The 20,539-nt window shown below is 31.5% G+C and overlaps 1 protein-coding gene across 4 annotated transcripts in view; it reads right to left on the bottom strand.

The window, feature by feature from the left end:
* Window positions 1-2,997: 2,997 nt before the first annotated feature.
* LOC135842113 (heme transporter FLVCR2-like) overlaps window positions 2,998-20,539 on the bottom strand; it is a 47,238-nt gene continuing 29,696 nt past the window's right edge. For all 4 annotated transcript variants that reach the window (XM_065359477.1, XM_065359476.1, XM_065359479.1 and 1 more), the window contains exons 3-8: window positions 13,345-13,569; window positions 13,080-13,221; window positions 8,761-8,969; window positions 8,570-8,673; window positions 8,213-8,323; window positions 2,998-4,484 (exon numbers count right to left, since the gene is read on the bottom strand). In XM_065359477.1, coding sequence (XP_065215549.1) covers window positions 4,172-4,484; window positions 8,213-8,323; window positions 8,570-8,673; window positions 8,761-8,969; window positions 13,080-13,221; window positions 13,345-13,569 — 1,104 coding nt within the window. In that variant the 3' untranslated portion in view covers window positions 2,998-4,171. The remainder of the gene's footprint in view (window positions 4,485-8,212; window positions 8,324-8,569; window positions 8,674-8,760; window positions 8,970-13,079; window positions 13,222-13,344; window positions 13,570-20,539) is intronic.

Genomic DNA, 20,539 nt, shown 5'->3' with positions numbered 1-20,539 from the left:
GGTAGGCCCATCCACAGAGGTTGTTCCAGGGGGGGAGGACAGGGGGAGGACAAAAAAATCAAAAGATGTTGAATTATTTCAAATTCTATTGGTCTTGCTATGTTTGGGGAATTTCTCAGGCTGAGTTTTTCATTGTTTTTCACTTTTGGAAATTCAAGTTGATGAAAATTCACGATTCTGTAGAAAGAACACAACATATTTTTGGTGTGAACAGTCAGTTTTTTACCCTCAACTTTTCAAAAGTTTGAGCCAATTTTTTTTCAGAAAATTTCAAATTTTTAGTATCAAATTTTTTGAAAAATATATTGAGTTTTACGTTTTGATACTTTTTGTTTAAGAATTCCAAAATATGCCATTTGTTGAAGAAAAAGGATAAAATTCCACTTGTGAACAAACATTTCTACTTTTTTTCACCAATATAGTGTCAATCTCATGCTTGGATCGAAGGTTCAAAAACATATTTTGATAACAGACGTGATTTTTAAGCTTATTTTTCAAAATTTTCTTTTCGTAAAAATACTATTACACCTTCAAATTCGTAATTAGCAACCCATATCAGCATAAGACTTCATCAGAATATAATAATTAGTTAATTACATCAAACTCGTAATCAGTGGCTTCGAAATGGTAAAAATACGCCGGTGAGAATAGACTTAAAATGATCAAAATAAATGAATTCCATGTAAAAAAAGATAAACTCCTTCGAAAATCTCCATAGGCAATCATACGAACAAGATTGAGTTTCAGTTTCAGTTTTTTTCTGTCACTATCAAGTTATAAGCTTAGAGCCCAGTGCTGAAAAAAATGGTTTTTTTAAAAAAAGACAAAACAAACGGTTTTTTTGTTTAAAACAAGGTTTTAAACTGCTGGATTCTCATGTATTTTAAACGTGTTTTAAACATGTTTAAAATGTGTTTTAAACACGTTTTTAACACAAATTCATTCGTTTTGGATTCAGTTTTTCAAATATACGTTATCCAGTCATCAACTCTTGAGATGAGGCGTCATAAAAATTGAAATCAAAACACAAAATTTGCCTTCAAAAAAAAGTATAGGAAGAAGAATGAAAATCTAAAAATTCAGTTCCTTCAATTTCACTACTTTTTCAACGAAAAATTGAAAAAAACGTGTTTTTTTTTAGGAAATTTGAGTTGAAAGAAAAACTTGTTTAAAACAAAAAAAAACATTTTAAACAGAATTTTGTTTTAAACACTGTCTGTTTTTTTCTCAAACGTTTTAAACGTATGGTACCGTTTTAAACTGACAACACTGTTAGAGCCTAAGTTTATAAGTTTCCACTTTCAGCTTTGTTTTTTTTTTAATTTTTTTTTTTTTTTTGGAAAATCATCTCCAGTTTTGACTTTTTGAACTTACCAAAAATTTTACAAAAAAGTGGTCTTTAGTTGATGAAATTTAACTCAAAATGTAAATATCTTGAACATATCAAATTTATTTTTTGTTTCCTTCTCAAAATCATACATTTTTCATAAAAAAACAACATTATCTGCGAAACTCATTGGTACCATAAGTATAAGAAAAAATCAATACCGGAAATGAATGATCTGTCTGAAAACTCCATCTCCATCAACGACATGTTTTTTCGCTCCCATTTATGCCCTAAAACGCATAAAAAATTCTAATGTTTTCGTTTTAGGAATACACAACTTCTAATCTCTCATATTCGCCTAATAAAATAGGCATATTTTCATTTCAGAATCGGTCAACTTGGCTTGGCTATTTAATTAGTCGTTTGGGTTGCATAAATTCATTACAGAAAGGAGCAAACATTCTTCTTTTAGATTCCAGTTTTGACTTCAATTAAAATCCAATGCACTGTACGAAGAAGACCAATGGCTCAAGGGAGAGAAACAAAATACAAAAAATGAGCTCGAATGCTTTGGGATATTGAAACATACGTTTTAGAACTTCTCAAGCAAGAATTTTACATTATTTTGGTAAAAATATAATAAAGATCGACAGGAGGATGAGAGGCAAAGACTTGAACGTGAGCTAAAATATTAGGTATAAGATGTTGTAGCTCCTATGATAATTCTATCCAATTTTCCAAACTTGATTCCCATATTTCTCAATAATTGTTCTTTGATGAATCATTTCATTACTCTCAATTATCGATTAGGTTCATGAAAAGCTCCTTAACATTCTTCAGCTTTCGTCCAATCCATTTTTATTTGAAATAAAATAAATTATTCAGCTACCAGAAGCTATATACTTTTAGAAAAATACTTGTAAATTAAATTTTTGTCAACTCATCAGCTGATTCATCTGATAAGACAAAGCTTCAATGTTTATGCAATTTATCGCAGAAAAATTCATGTAGAAATGATTATAAAAATACGTATTGTTCTATCATTTGAAAAATGTAACATTATACCTACGTAATAATTCATTTTTTGTCGCGTAGAGAGGTGGAAAAACCATATCTATTTTATCATATACGAGTAATGCTCGTATGTATTATCTTATTGCCAGGTACTCTCAGGTACGGTACGAGTAAATAAATATTTACAAATGGCTAATTACGAATGTACCAGCGTACCTAATACTCAAATGAACGATGTTATGTACCTAACTACTTATCCTACGTGGAATAACCTTGGCAGTTGAACTGTTTCATTCGATTTTTACTATAAAACGAGACAATATTGTTTAAATATATGTAAGACATTAAAAATTAAGCATTCTTATCAGGAAAAAACCTATATAAAAATAGTTCAAAGTCAAGTTTTTTTCTCTTTGTGTTCTCGAGTGTCTTCGAGAACTAAAAAAATGAAAATCATCCGATCAATAAATAAACATTCGAAATCAAGCTTAGTTTCAAGTGGACAGGTATCTACTGGTACACAGGTAAGGTATTTTTTACCTGGATATTAGCAGCTGAAAATCAGCCAGGTAACTACATATAATTCAAATCACCTAACGATCAATTTTTCAAACACTATAGCGACGTAAAACGAGGCAAAAAAAATAAAAATAAAGTCTCATTTAAAATAATTTCCATTTATAAAATAAAAAGTACAAAAAAAGAAATTTAAGTAATCACATATTCGCTTCATCGTATAATATACGATAGAATAATTTCAATAATAAATATTCATTAAAACAAAAAATAACATATACGTATGACATTTTAAAACAAATTACGATGAAAAAAGAGAAAAAAAATAATTTAAAAATGAAAAAAAACCTTATCAAAATAATACTCATTGCTTATTTTCCATACAATAATTACACAGAGATAAGAAAAAGAAATACAATTACGAATCACAGTTCAAAACATCAATAAAAATAGATGGTAGGGGGGTTTTGGTCAAATAAAAAAATTCCCCAACCTATAAAAAAAAAAGGAAATTGTACGGTTTCAATAATAATTTTGATTTCGAAAGAAACTATTGGAGAATTTTGACAGCTAATTTTCAACATGCCCCGCATGCAATATATTAAGCTCGATACAATAATTATCAGATCTGCTCTACTTACTCCATTGGAAAATTCATTGGAAAACTTTTATATTTTTATTAATTTTACTAGAAAATTATTTACTCGAACGAACTAAACGTAAATTTTATTGTTTCAACGTAGATACCTAGACGGATCACTACTTTACATATATGGGACGAACGATTAAGGCTTAACTAAAAAAGGAAATGGAGCTGACAAAAATATGTTTAGCTCGTTTACGCATAAATTGTATCAATGAAATAATTAAAACCGAAAGTGAAGTCAATTTGGATATAATTTTCAACACGTATTTCAACATTTTTTTCTTTACCGAGCATAAAACATTATTTCCCCAAAAAAATTATTACACTCTAAATGTATCGTTACCTATATAGGGATTCTTCGTACATGTTTAACGTACGAAGTGTTGGAATAATAATGGAAAGAATAACTTAATTCTTATAAAACAACGAAAATGTGGTTCACTTAAATACACATACATAGATATAGGTATCTACTAGAGAAAACGAATAAATAATGGGCTACAGTTCTCGACTGTACTTTTACAATATATCGAATACTCCAAATAGGATGTTCGATACACGATGCAACAATTTCCAAATTAAAAAAAAAATATATCATGAGAAATAAAATCAGCAAGTAAGTAAAAAAAAAGTACCATTAATGTGAAAATTACACACAGTCTGAAAATCTAGCTTTCAATATTGATCTTATACGATTTAGCAGTTTCGCCTTTTTTCATTGTTGTTTCGGCGTCTTGTCTTCTGGTACGAGGAGGTATTTTAATAGTTATAATTAATCCGATAAACATCAAAACGATCAAAGTGTAGTTTCCAACCAATGCTCCGTATCTTTCCATGATTGTTCTCAATGCCGGAGTTAAAAATAAGCTTAAAATTTGCACAGCTAGAAGCATAAGACCAGCTGCAGTTCCTTCGGAATGCGGGTAGACGATTTCGATAGCCATTTGTAATCCAACCGAGTAATAACCGAGCATGAAAATCCTGCAGGAAAAGTCTCGAATTAATATTTGGGTGATAATATTTTATTCTTAATTATTATGTAAATTTATGATAAGTGATATGTTTGAGTAGGTGAATAGAACTAATTTTTATTTATCTGTGTCGCTGAATAATGTTAACCGAGGTTATATTTAATTTCGAAATTTTCACATATCGTATTTTGATAAGGAAATAATAATTCGAGTACATTTGGTTCCTGGTGAGACGAAATAATATTTAAATAAAGGCACAAACTTCGATAATTTCCTCATTTTAATAAACTTTCAAATTATATGTATAATCCAAAGGAGATTGAGAATTGTAATCTGCCTGCACTAAAATCATACTGCAACCTTGTCTACAATAATAACAGATGAGTTGCCTATGCTTGTTTTTCAGCGAAATTATTTTCCCTGACCTCCTTAAATTTTTTCAAACGTCATTATCGTCGATGAATTCCACCATTTACTCAATGAACTCCCACCAGGTGTTCATGAAGTTGGGATAGTAGACTCTTAACGTTCAAATTTTATGCCCCATTATTCCTCAACAACTAAATTATTCCATTTCAAGATTCCTACTCAAACCATACTTGAGGTACCAGGTTCTTGGGATGAACAGAGAATGAAGGAGGGGAAAGTTGAATGTCTAGAAAATTGTTAAAAAGTACCTAATAAATATTTCAGCAATTTTTAAAAAATTAAGAATAATTTTCAACTTTTTTTTCTTAATTTTTTTTTCATTCAGGTAAAAAAAAAAATAAGAAAAAAAACCAATGAGAGATTAAGAAAATAAGGAAGGATCCAAAAGCGTTTTGACATCTACTGTTTCCTTCTGTCCAAAAATAATTTTTAAAAAAAATACAATCATAAGAAATGAACTCAAGAAAAAATCTTGACTTGATGTGAATTTATTTTGGAGAAGTTTACCCTGAGCAAAATTATTGGATCTAAACATGTCTGAACTGATCTAATTTGGTCGAAATTCTGATTTGATAAGATCTGGTCAGGTTTAAATGTATTTAAAAAATGTCTAAATCTGATCAGACACAATCTTTTTTTTTCAATAGAAAACTTGATCTACACATCCTTCAATAGCTACATAAATGATTTCATTAGAAGAATTTTTTTTACTTAAAAAAAGGAAGTACCTAACCCACACTAAGAAGATTTAAGAAATAGAATATTGGGATTAACGATTAACTGGAGGTGAAGGGAGAGGGAAGAGAGTAAATGCTCAGTAAATTATAAAAATTGATATTACAGTAATTTTTTCAACATTATTGGGAGGGTATATAGTTTAAAAGAGCATTAAAATTTGGTTCAGAAATGTTCATCAAAAATGTCAAAAATCAAAAGTTGAAAGCTTTTTAAGCTCAAATTTCAAAATGGGGACTCCTATCATGAGAAGGCGTTCCCTTCCCTAAATTTGGGGACAAAGGAGGAGTTGCGATAAGGCCATTTTTTGGCCCCACCTAGTTTCCAACTCGACCACTCTAAAAATGTGGTAATAAATGTCCGAAATACGAATTCGTGGTTAGTTAACCCAAAATGACCATTTTTTGGATTCCAGAGGTTCCCAAAGTTGCGAATAAAAAATTAATTTTAGGAACCATTAAGTATTATTTTCAAAACCTTTTTTAGCGTAAGATATCTGTTTGAATCTGATGAACATTATTTGAGGTGATTTTCCTACTTTCGACCCTCGGGGGCAGAAATTGAGGGTGTTTCATTATTTTGAAAATTTTGGAACCACTATTTTCATCCTACCCCTTTGAACCCCGCTGAAAAGCTTTTCACAGTTTATTAGTATCTGAAAGACCTTCATCCCACCAAATTGTGAGCTCAATAAAAATTTTCGCTGGTACTAAAAAATACAATTTTCCAATTTTTTGTAATTTCGATATTTTGGGAACCCCTGGAAAACTAGAAACCTGCGATTTGGGGCCAAACGTGACGTTTTGAGGTATATATTCGATTATCCAAGTAAAAAAGTTCAATTAAGCTCCCTGTATATTTGTAATTTTGAACCCTTTTTTCAGAGCCTCTCATTTTAGGAACCCCTAAAAAAGGCGTTTATACATATTTTTTTTAATAAATTGAATAATTTGCATTTGAAACGTACTAGCAAGTGATCGATAATTTTTCATATGATGTTCCCTATAACTCACAAAATTGGGCTATTTTGGGTCAAATTCTTAGAATTTTACTTTGTTTAAATCGTGAAAACGTGATTTTAACGCATTTTCGAAGAGTTTAAATCTCAGAATTTGTCCCAAAATAGCCCAATTATGTAAGTTACAGGGAAAATCATATGAAAATTTATCGAGCACTTTCCAGTGAGTTTCAAATGTAAATTCTTCAATTTATTTGAAAAAATATGCATAAACGCCTTTTTTAGGGGTGCCTAAAGTGGAGGGCAGCTTACTTCAACTTTTTCATAATATAGATTATTGAATATACTTATACCTCAAAACAATAACTTTAGCGCAAATCGCATGTTTCTAGTTTTCCAGGGGTTCCCAAAATATCGAAATTACGAAAAATTGGAAAATTGGATTTTTGAGTACCAGCGCAAAATTATTGAGCTCAAAATTTGGTAGGACGGAGGTCTTTCAGATACTAATAAAGTGTAAAAATCTTTTTAGCGAGGCTCAAAGTGGTAGGTTCGAAATAGTGGTTCCAAAATTTTTCAAATATCAAAACCCCCCCCAATTTCTGCCCTCGGGGGTCGAAAACAGAAAAATCTCCTGGCATAATGTTTATCAGGTTCAAACAGATTTTACGCTAAAAAGTTTTTGAAAATGATACTTAGTGGTTCCTAAAATTCTATTTTCATTAACAACTTTGGGAACCCCTGGAGCCCAAAAAATAGTTCTTTTGGGTTAACTAATCACAGATTCGTATTTGGGACATTTATAACAGCATTTTAAGAGTGGTTGAGTCGATAACTAGCTGGGGCCAAAAAATGGCCTTATCGCAACTCCTCCTTTGAAAAAAAATATTGAAGTCAAGCGACACATTAAAAAGTAACAGTATATTTTGAAGACGCTGAACACGAATCCCTACATCGTCCCGTAGATCCTCTTTTTTCGAGTAAAAACCTGAAAATATTGACAAAGTCATGTGATACCTACTTATACGAGTATCAAATGATGTTCAAATTCCATTCTGAAAATTATTTTTGAAGAGTTCAAGATTTTCTGATTTTGAATCTTCAATCAAATTCTCTTTAATACTAAGTACGTAGACTTAGTTCGAGATATGAGTCGTCGGTCCACCTAGAAGACCTCACACGAATTTTCAAATTTTATTTTAAGACCGATAAATCATATGCACATTTTTTTTTTTTTTTTTAGTCAAAATAAATCAATTTTGCAAGTAGCGAAATTCCCTGGCATTGGCAAAATTCCCTGCCATCTCCTCGACTTTGCCAAATAGGCTAAATTTCCCGACTTCACGTTTTTCATCGTCCAACCCCCCCCTCCCCCTCGTAGAGTGAAACAATTAGTCAAGAGTTTCCATTCCCATTTCATCGCATTATTTAAACGATATCATATTACATTTTATTACTATAGTGTACAGCGTACTGCACATTTAACTTCCTCATGGTACATACGATAAATTGGTAATTTATAGCTATTTAACGAGCTGACGTAGTAAACGATATAACGATATCAGTGATATCAGATACGTCGACTTGACCAATCAACACGGCCCATTAGTACTTACCCCAAAAAGCATGCAATGCCATAGACAAGGTATAGGTTCTTTGACGTCAACGCGAACGCATATAGAATCAAGCAAATGGTCGAGCAAACGTATAAGAAAAGTGTCGTAGCTCTGAAACAAACGAATAAATATATAAATAACGCGTTAGAGGGCTCGTCTCGTCGTCGACGACTATTATAGGCTACATTTATGCTAAAGTGCCATTAATTATACGCGTCGATTAGAGGAGACAATATACGAGAAGATCGTTTTTTAAATTACGGTCTCTCTCTCGAAACGACGCGCACGTTTTTGTTTAAATAAGAATTGATTACCCATTTAAACCGGTTGCAATAATAATTAGAGAGCTATAATTACTTGAATAGGTGTTTCCAATCTAAATATAATCCTCCTGCTATGGCTCCAACTAGACCGAAGAATACCATCAGCGAGCCGATGATACCGGCGTGTTTTACGTCTTCCTGTAGGAAAAAATATGACAATTTATTGCATTTATTTAAATATTATAAGATCAAGTTGAAATTTGTTGAAGAAAAATGTCTACGTACTGGGAAATACTCCAAGAATACTTGATTCAAAAGGGTGGCGTGGGAACAAAATATACCGATGTGGATTCCGTACGATAATAACATGAGTATGAAGCTTTTTGACGAAAGCATCTTCAAGAAATCATCGAGTGCCGAAGAGCTATCTTTTTTGCATTCTTTTTGGACGATTTGAGCGTTACTGGGAGGCTTGTCTGGAGTGTCTTTGAAAACTGAAACAGACCGAGAAAAAAAATAGGTAAGTACGCAATACTGTTTGATTGATGGTTCTAATTTTAAATGCAAATTATGGAATAAATGTTCGCAAATTTCAACTCGTCGACGTTTTTAAAAACACCTCTTTTCACTGGCAATTTTTCAAGATATCGTGCTGACTTCACTAAAACGTCGATAAAAATTGTACATACATCAATTTTTTTCATCACTTTCAAAATAATTTCAAAACCACCTTCCAGACTCTGGAGTAGATTCTAAAAAATTGAAGATACCGATTTACTTCGATGGAATCTCAAAACGTCGGTTTTAAATCTTCGAGGGATGGAGGGGGGAGGGGGTTCTCGTAAAATTCACACATTCGCAATTTCCTACGAAGCTACCAAACATAAACATCGGAAAGTTCACATCTCGAGACTTGCTAAATTTTAGACAAATCTCTTCACAGATTTCACAAAATGAAAAAATTAAAATCAATGATCGAAATTTTAAAAACTCAATTTAAAATTTTGAAAAAATTGCAGCAAAGATCACTTTTTTATTTAATTATAATTGTGATCTGTCACGAGAAAACCAACCTAGTGTCCAAAACGTAAATTTTACAGGAAGGGCATTTGAAGTTTTGAGTCTATGTATCAGGCGATTTAAAATTTGGAGGTCCGTGAAACTTGCACCACTTTTGGCCCCCATGAGTGCCAACATAACACGATATTTTTTTTTCAGAATCATCACATTCAAGGTTGCCAAGTCCAATAATTGAAATTTCCCAAAATCGATTTTTTCGATTTTTTGAATTTTTTGCCAAAAATGTTGCAAAAACTACCCGAGTACGAATTATTAATGAAGAATAAGTTATTATTATTAAATTTATCACGTTTCTTAACAAATTTGTTCAAGGTGAAAAGAGTTGATTTTTCCAGAGTGAACCTCATTCAAATTTCAAAAAAATGACCTAAATCGTGCCTAAATCCTACAAATGTGAGCCGATATCCACAAAAATTTGTATGTTGACTCCCCCGGACATACATTTCGAGAAAATCAAAAAAAAAAAATGTTTTTCATTTTTTTTGTAGTTGCTCAATTTTTTTGACCTTAAATTTAGGGTCAAAAGAATCGTTCGCGAACGTTTTCAGCACCGCAGGCAGATTCAGCACCCTGAGTACTACCAATATCCACCATAAAAAAATATCGATTTTTTGGACACTAAGTTGGTTTTCTCGTGACAGATCACAATTTTCAACTTTATACTCAAAATGGGATAACATATTTTGATGGGAGTTAGGGGCAACGGTATACTCAAGCGTCGATCAAAATTCAAAAAAGAGCATCCAAAAATGCGTTACCGTCACCAGACCAAATTTTAGTTACAAGTTTTTTTGCTTTTTGGCGAATTTTTAAAAATTTAATTTTGGTTCAGTTTCTCTTTAAACCTAAAAAATGATGAAATTTCGGTACAAGGTTGAAATTTGATTTATACCTACCCCATTTTGGACTTCTCGCGATGCCTCCAGCAAAATTTTGAAATTCCAAAATTTTGAAAAATTGTCATAGGTAATAATAAGAACTAAAACGAAATTTATCACCTAAAAATCTTGTTTTCATTGCCTTCGTTATCACCTTACTTGAATTAATTTAAAAACAAATTTTCAAAATTCGAAAATGCCAATGCAATTTATAACTTTAGGAGCTCGACAAGATTTTCCCAAGTTTTCAAATGGTTCACAAAATGTCAGAGCACAAGGAGTTATTTTAGAAAGTTCATTCAACAACTAGACATGATCAGTTTTTGAAAGTTCGTCATAAGGTAATTGTATGGTAAATTGCTAGCAATTTTTAAAAATAATTAAATTACCAGTATTTTTTTGGTAAATTAATTATTGGAAATTTTATAGGTAAATTACCAGCAATTGTTTTGGTAAATTACCAGTAATTTTTTGTTTTTGGTAAATTACTAGTGATTTTTTTGGGTAATAATCAGTCATTTTTTGGTGAATTACCAGTAATTTTTGGTAAATTATCAGTAATTCTTTTGGAAAGTTGCCAGCAGTTAGTTTTTGGTGAATTATTAGCAGTTTTTGGTCAATTACTAGCAATTTTTTTGGTAAATTACCAGTCATTTTTTTTGAAAAATTACAAGCAGTTTTTGGTAAACTACCAGTGATTTTTTTGGTTAATAACCAGTCATTATTTGGTAAATTACCGGTAATGTTTGGTAAATTATCAATAATTTTTGGTAGATTATCAGTAACTTTTTTGGAAAATTACCAGAAGTTGGTTTTTGGTGAATTATTAGTAGCAATTTTTTTGGTAAATTACCAATGATTTTTTCTTAAGTTACCAGGAATTTTTTGGGGTGATTACCAGTGATTTTTTGGTGAATTCCCAGTCATTTTTTTTTGGGAAATTACCAGCAGTTTTTGGTGAATTACAAGCAATTTTTTTTGGTAAATTACCAGTGATTTTTTGTCAAGTTACCAGCAATTTTTTGGTGAATTATCAGCAGTTTTTGGTCAATTACAAGCAATTTTTTTTGGTAAATTACCAGTGATTTTTTGTCATGTTACCAGCAATTTTTTGGGGCAATTAGCTAATTACCAGTGATTTTTTGGTGAATTCCCAGTCATTTTTTTTTTGGTAAATTACCAGCAGTTTTTGGTGATTTATCGGCAGTTTTTGTTCAATTAGGTACAAGCATTTTTCTTTTGGTAAATTACCAGTGATTTTTTGTCAAGTTACCAGCAATTTTTTTGGGTAATTACCAGTGATTTTTTGGTGAATTCCTAGTCATTTTTTTTTGGTAAATTACCAGCAATTTTTGGTGAATTATCAGCAGTTTTGGGTCAATTACAAGCAATTTTTTGGGGTAATTACCAGTGATTTTTTGGTGAATTCCCCGTTATTTTTCTGGAAAATTATCAGCAGTTTTTTGGTAAATTACCAGCAGTTTTTGGTCAATTATCAGCAGTTTTTGGTCAATTACTAGCAATTTTTTTGGTAAATTACCAGTGATTTTTTGTTAAATTACCAGCAACTTTTTAGGGTAATTACCAGCGATTTTTTGGTAAATTCCCAGTAATTTTCTTAGCAAATTCTCTGTAATTTTTCTGGTAAATCTTCAGTAAGTAATTTTTTTTGGTAGATTATCAGCAGTTTTTGGCAAATTACCAGTAATCTTAGCCTTTAGGTAAATTATCTACCAGTTATTTTGGGTGAATTAGTGCTCGGTAATTTCTGATATATTACTGCCTGATAATGATAATTTTGATAAATGAATGGTAATTTTGGGTAAAATGACTGAGAAATGTACCTTTTTAACACTCATGTCGAAAGTGGGCATGAGAATGCCAGAAAAGCAGAAAGATTTGAAGGACAATCGAAAAACCCTACCAAGTAACAAGTGTTGACGGATCAATCAAATTTGATTTTTGATAATGTCAGAAAATAAGTGTGAAAATTTTTATTTTGGAAACTTTATGGAGTCTTGAATCTCGCGATGGAATAGCCAAAATAAATTATAAAATTGTGTAGATAGCAGATAACTAAATGCTAATCATTATTGGGTCTGCTTAATGATGAAGTCAATGGGGGGGGGGGGAGGAGGAAGAAGGGTGCTCATCCAAATGTAAGTAAAAGTTGAATAATTACTCATGAACAAAATTTACGAGTATTTTAAATTTTGCCCAACAAATAGAATAAAAAAGTTAATCTTAACATCCAACTGCAGTAACACTGACGTGAGCTTGAGCAACATAAGCGTTTCCTGTTTACTCCGCACTTCAAGTTTACCTCACACAGCAAAATAACAAATAGCTCAAAAAATTCGTATTTTTCCGCTTGAAAATAATTTCACGCGAGATTATGAGTAAAAAAGTGAATTCATAATATAATTTGACCGGTTGCCAGTATAAATAACACAATAGTGTTTTCTGTTTTTTTCAACGAATTGTGTAAGTAAGCGTAAGAATGCGACTGATGAAGTTTTTCATATGCAAAAACACTCTGATCTACTTTTTTTTTTTAATACCTATATGATTCATGATTCGATGTGCAAGGCAACTGTAAGTAGGTACTACGTAAAATAATTCAGTATATTATACTCTACGACTTACATATCAACATGGTGATCAGAATAACAGAAGTGAATATAGCGATGAATAAACACAAATTATTCAATCCTTGGCCAATTTCTTCTTCGTTAGCGCTATCGTGTACCAGTAGAGGAGGAAAAATGAATCCGAAAGCAACTCCGAACTATGAAACCAGAGATAAATATTAAATGTCATCTACCTATACAATTATTGTTATTCTGCAGGCAATTCGAAGTTAATTATAATATGCCTCAAAGCATAGTATAGGTATGTAGTTGGTACGTACTTGATCTCCAAACAAAGCCATAGATCCAGCTAAAGCAATCTCATTAGGACCGAACCAAGCAGCCGTCACACTACCGGCTAATCCGAAAGTCAACACTTGAGCCGCAGCTTCGATAGCTTGTCCTACTAATACCACAGGGAACAGATTCGGCTGGACGGCGAATAATTTGATCCAAGCTCCTATACAAATACCAGCTCCAGCTGTCAGCATGGTTATTCTGTTTCCCTGTAAAATGCAAAACAATTCATTGAAAAATTTTTCAATTTAGGTACATTTTTCATCGCGTGTATACGAGTAATAATTGTGTAGATATTATTTGTCTTAAAAATTATGCCATTTGCCATGGCCATACTTATACAAAGTATGTCAACCAAAATATCAAACTACAGATAAATAGGTATAGGTATTATGTAAATATTTTTTTTCTCGTTTTTCTTTACTCCAAACATACAAATAGTAAATAAAATGGCATTCGTGTTTTGTTTACCTACGTATAGACTTATTTCCTAACCGATCACAACGTAGTCGTACGATGATAAAGTGCCACACCTCCAATTCAACTCTTTGAAAAACAAACGCAATTTTTTTTACGCAGACGTAACAAGATCGCAAAATAACGAATTTTCGCTTCGTCGGTGTCATTCCAAATTACAATATTGATGTCGAATTTAACGCTATTAATTAAAAAGCTATAATTTTAAATCAACGTAAATTCTGGATCGTCTTGATAACAATTTCAAATTCAAAATAAATCAACAGACGAGAGTTTTCTATTTAAAACTATCGCGAAATGATAATATGAAATTATTATTGCTCGCATAACAACTTTGAATTGAAAAAGCTCATTAAGAGATGCAGAAATAGATACCTACCATTTTATCTTGAAAAAAAAGTGAATTTTTGCAGGGGTTAAAAATTAAAAATCACCTACCAACCAACCTCGATTTCTCTAAGGGACAAAAATATGGTACCTCAACTGGAGATTAATTTTTCAACCAGACCAACAAAAATCGAGAGAACATCCAAAAATACGCTTCCAAGTTAAATTTTAGATGCAGCTAGTTTCATTTTTCAATTCGTGTTAAATTTTTAGAAAGAATTCAAATTTTGCTTAGATAGGTACATACATATTTCTAATGAAAATAATAAAATTTTATTAAATTGATGTAGAAAGTTTAAATTTGGTTCGTACCCCTAGCACAGATCTTTCGAATCAATTGATGATGATTTGGGACAATTCTAGAGCCTTCAGCAAATTTCTGGATTTTATAAATTTTTAGAAAAATTGCCATAACAGGAAGTAAAATGAAATTTAGCACATGACCTCTGTTTGAAAATTTGTTGAAGGCTCCAAGACATCTGAGGATCACCAAATTCATTTTTAAAGTTGAAAATATGTTTCTTTAGGCACTTTCATGAAGGTTTATTTGATGGAAATGTTATATGAATGTGGTTTTACAACTAATTTTTGAATGAGAAAGATCAATTGAGATTGAAAGCGATGTGTCTTCAGACTTTGGTCAATTTTGAATTTTGAAGCCCTGAAATTGAAACAAATTATCACGTTGCACCACATTTTTGCAAGTTTTCGAATTTTTAGAGCTAAAAGGACACTGAGAGATCGTGTCTCAAAAATTAATACCCATGCATATATTTGAATTCAGCGCTTTCAAATAAGCAAGAATACCGGAATGGCGAATACGTCTTGATTTGGAAGTTTTTGAGAAACAGCGTTAGGTATAGATGAATATTTATGATTCATAACGTGGTTTTTAAAATGCATGTGTTCATATGAAATAATTTTTTGAAAAAAAAAGTTGGCAAGATGAAGAATTTTAGCTCATAAAGAGGGTTTCCAAACATGCTTATTTAGGACATTTTTGAAAAACAACGTTAGCTAGATGGAGAATCATACTTCATAAAGTGGGTTTGCAAAATCATGTCCGATTCATAGTACATTTTTGGTCTTACTTATCTTTTGTTGTTAGTATCGCATTTTCTTTTGTTTCTGATAATTTCTCACTTTACCTCCTTATCTTCTGTAAGTATTTTTTATATTTTTTGTATTTTTTATTTATTTTTCTTTTCAGTTTATAAAGTGATATTTAGTTTTTATTCCCCCTTAGTTATAATCGGTCTTTCCTGTAATTGGCTTCTGGCTGTTGGAGAGACCTAAATTGTTTAAATAAATAAATAAATAAATATTAAAACGTTTTCAACTGCTTTTACGACATTTTAATAGGCATTAACAGTGTTTTTTTTCTGTTTTGTCAACATCTTTACCTATCATTATTTTACAGAAATTTTGCCACTTTTAGGTACCTGATTTTCAATTATTTTAAATCCGGTTATTCCAGTTTCATAGGTTCTTTCAACATTTTATGCGAATAAAGCAAAATTTTATTTGATTTCGATATGGATCAATTTTTTATGATTTTTGCAGTGTTTTTCCAACTTTCAACAATGTTTTTGTGACATTTCAACAAATTTTTCAGCAATAGTTACAAAATTTCCCTCATTTGGATATTTTTTCATCAATTTTAATTTTAAAACAAATTTTACAATATCATTCTGATACCTACAATTGTATTGAATTTTCTTGAATTTTACAACGTATCATCAACCTATGAACCTACTGTAACTTATATCAATTTTCAATTTGTTTACACAACATTTTAAACCAATTTTTGCTCAATTTCGCTCAATTTTTCCATTCTTTAAATCAATTTTATGACAAATTTCAACGTTTTTAATGCCAATTCTACATTAATTTCGATCGATACTTGAAGTAATTCTTACAAAATGGGGTTTCCTTATTTTCATCAATTTTTAATATTTTGCAATGTTTCATTATTTCATCTCGTTTAACTATTTTCAACAGTGCAGTGTAAAAGTATATGTATTTGACTTTTTAGCTTATTTTCAAGCAATTAGGTATTGAAAATTATTTCTGAATTTTTTAGACACTCAATGAATTATGGCTGAAAGCAGCTTCAATTATTAAATACAGTAATCTACTCTTCTTAAAAAAAAAAAAAAAAAAAAAAAAAAAAAATGGATTTTACTGCAGAAGTGACCTCATAATTTCCCTGAGCGAGCCTTTGAACTATTTTTATTTAAAAAATCACAATTTTTCTGATGTTTTTGATTTTTTAAAAATTCACTAAAATTCCAAAAATTGCAACTTCATCAATCTGTAAGTAGAACAAAATAGGTATAGGAGTCGAATTAAGTAGGTAAGGTACCTCAAAGCAAAATTGTGAATCACTTATTATCTATAATTTAGATCGACGACTATTTCAATCACCTCATCAGGAAAGCCCCTTCTTTTACATTAAAATTCTACTATAAAATCTTCATAAAAGTTTTGTACTTTATTCTTTCTTGAATTTCGCATTTCATTTCTATTTCCTTATGACTTTCGACCTCTAAAGAGATATCCCTCGGAAATATGTACCTAATACATTCTGCAGACACTTCTCGTCTGCAATAAAATAAAACTACTTGTTCGGCAGATAAAACATACAATGCATACATTTCCGGCAAATACGATTAGCTTACTTTCCTTATCAGCGGGTAACTGTAAATTCGCATATATCGAGTGTTTTTTTTTTTTTCATTCGAATGATAATTATTAATTAATGTACAACGAACGACGAAGACGACCAAGTGTACTTATTAAACGAGCTTCAATTTCAATGTCGATGCATTCTTCAGGCTCTGTGTCTGTGACCATTACTACACAGCACGGCGACCATATGATTTCAATTACCCATTACTTTATACACGCTGATACTGAACTAAATTCCGCGAATTTTAATTTCTAGACAAACAGATTACAGCATAACTATTGGGATTGGCATCGAATGTGTAATGATAATGAACGTAGTATGTAGACGTACGTACTTGGGCAAATTTGGCACAAAAAGAAAAAATATATAAGAGTAAGGATGCATTATGAACGTACGTATGTAGCAGCAGCATTCATTTTGTTATTGTTATACTGCACATATGAACCGAAAAATTTAATTCTGCGTATCTGCTAACGGGTATTCCATCACCCTTGGGAGATTCTGACGTTGTTGTTGAAAGTCGTCGCTCAACAATCAACATCATTACATACAGCTCGTGTTGGGGTTTAACTACGTACATTTCTTTTTTGTATGTATAGGTACTTATCTACTTATAAAATATCCGATATACGCGATGAGATATCATTAATCGGACTATAAAATAATCATGGTGTTTGAGGTAATTACGATTCGGCGAGCTTTACAACTGGTCGGTCACATTGTCAAGAACTATAAACAATTACGAAATTTTAGGTATTCTTCGACTCGAGTGTTTAAAATGAAGGTACTTGTAGAATCAGGCTATCACTGTACTGTATGTATACAGTGTTATCATTACATTTTGCTATATTACCTCACCTGTCATCTTAGCGGACCTACCTACCTACGTAGAATATTAGCCCAAAATGATGTTTACTGACATTGAAAACAATCACAGGTGCTTAGTACCAGGTAGGAATTTCTTGGTTTGGCAATTTCAATGTGCGATAAGACGTCGGAGTAAAACATTTTTCGATAGTAAACAATCGTCGATAATCTATTTTGCGAAAAAGTTTCCCGAAAAGTAATTTAACGTGGTTAGGTTCGTAGGTTTCTTTTACCTTTATCTATACCTATTTGACTCGAGCAAGTACGACTTACAATACTAAGCTTAATAGTTCTTCGAAAAATTCAGGTATAGGTACTCATTCAATATTTCTACGTTTCGAAAAAATAGAAAATAAACAAAAAAAAATATCGAGGAAAAACTATGTAGGACGATTTGAGATTTTTCACAGAGTTAGAGATGCACTATCAGCAAATTTCGTAAAATTAATGACGATGACGTAGAATTACCATCGAGTCTGTGCGAGTTTACCCTTTGTTTGAATTACAAATACGAGTGCGTCGATAAGTAAACGTTACAGAAGAAATTATTACTTAATTAGGAAGAGCGATATGTTTATCAATGGAAGTAAATCGATCGAAAAATTAAAATGAGTTTCTGTATCAAGGATTTCATCAGCTTAATATGTAGTCTATCAATCACAATCTTATTCAAAACCGACGCTCCGAAAAGATCAGACTTTCTAGAAATTTATTGTGAATATGTAGACTGCAGAGTAGAGTGGAACACCCCAAAAAAATGTTACGAGAATTTTGATAAAATTCAGTGGAATCTTTCATTTTGAGTTTGAATGTTGCCCAGGAAAGTTTTTGGCTCTGGAGGCGCCCCTTGAAGGGAAGATATAGGTCCTCAAAGAAGGGGGCTTTTTCAAAAAACTCGTGGTTTTTTCGCTCCTGTCACTACCCAACCAGTTTTGGGAAAAATGACCCAATCCCAGATGAAAGTATTTGAGATACGACGTCGATCTATACTATTGACGTCAAAATCCAAGACCACTTTTAAGGTTCTACTGAACGGTTGCTTTGCGAATCGCTTAGGTACTTTTGAATAAATTCGTGTTTTGAAAATGTTTTCTTCGCAGATAAGTATGTCGCATTAATTATGCCAAAATTTCGAAAGATATCATTTCTGAAACTGGAGAAATATTTTGGAACGCAGAGGTGCCAATTTTTTGGTCATTATTATAAGAAAGGTAGTGTCAAAAACTCTCCAAAGTAGAAAAAATAAAAAAAATGAATCGCCCAATATTCTTCTTAAAAAAACACATTTTTCAAGAAAAATTTTTTCTGATCCCCTGAGCATGGTGCAGAGTTGACAAAGTCACAAAACTGAAAAAAATAAAAATAAAATCAAAGAAAAATAAGTGAAAATTCTCAATTTTGTGTCATAATTTCTCCAAATAACCTTTTTTAATTTTTTTCACAGATGAATGTTTTTGAAAATTGTCTACTTATTTTTTTTTGTAACAAAATTTCTTTAAATTACCCTAATTTTGACCCAACAAAAACACTCCCTCAGTCTGCCAAATAGCGTGGGTTACCATTAATCAAAATTTTCTACTTACAATATACTCGTAAAGGTGAATGGTGTTATTCTCTGCATTATTTCAACACTGAAAAATGAATTCTAGAGAGCTCGTTCTAAGAAAGGACAACATGGAAAAAATATTGCCTACGGAATGGAGTAGGGTTTCATTGAAGGCAAAAACAGAGGGTTAATTTTTAAGGATGAAAAAAATTGCTATTTCCCTTTAAAGAAATGCAAATGCTGCAGAATTTACTCAACTGGACGAGTAAAACGGAATTTTTCGACTCCTCTTCCTTCAAATGTTTTCTCTCACTCATCATAATAATTGTATTTACACCTATACCTATTTCTACACCCACAGGCTCCAGGGCAAAATGAAAAAGTATGAATTATTTGACCACTGAAATGGCGGATCTCCCAGGATAGGAGGTACGAATAATATTGAAAAATTTGAAAAAAGTGAACCGATTTTGAGAGTACTTGAGCAGACAAATATAAAGTAATGCAATAAAAATTTCCTCATTTTTTTACCCTTTCTTCTGCTACCCTTCATGTTTTCAAGAATCGCAGGTGAATGAATCATGATTCGTTAATCTGAAGAATTGTTATTGTTTTGATCGCGAACGAATCAAGGGTCGAAAAAAAAACATGAATCTCCTCCGCTCTGCTCTAAAAACGAATTATTCCCAAAGATACTTCTAATGAGATCATCGATGACCGATGGCCTGAACATAATTGAATCCAATACAAAAGAAATACCTCATCTATGCTAATAACAATTTTCAAATTATCAAAATAAATGATATTTTTTCATCTATACCCTTCCTTCAACTTCGGTATGATTTTTTGATGCGTCAACTTCGGCACGATTTTTTGAACGTTCGTTACTCGACACAAATATGAAAAAAAAAAAAAAAAACTTTCCTATGAATCATACGCGTATTTGTTTCCTCTCGCTGCTGTAAAAAAATTCTCAGAATTCGTGGCTGATTTTTAACAGGGTCAAAAAGAGTAAAATAACAAGGTTTCAAACAGCCAAGAGTAGCCTAAAATATTTATGCAGGCAGGTTTAAATAGAGTACTCATAGCTCAAGGGGTAATATTCTGCGTTTCCGGAACTGCAGGTAATAAAATTCATAAAAAATAACGAACTGATAATAAATTCGTAGAAAATAAAAATAAAAGATAACGAAATTTCTACGTTGCAATA

Source organism: Planococcus citri, chromosome 3, assembly GCF_950023065.1.
Source record: "Planococcus citri chromosome 3, ihPlaCitr1.1, whole genome shotgun sequence".
Taxonomy (NCBI): domain Eukaryota; kingdom Metazoa; phylum Arthropoda; class Insecta; order Hemiptera; family Pseudococcidae; genus Planococcus; species Planococcus citri.
The sequence above is the reverse complement of the archived record's forward strand: the minus strand, read 5'-3'. Positions and strand labels throughout refer to the sequence as shown.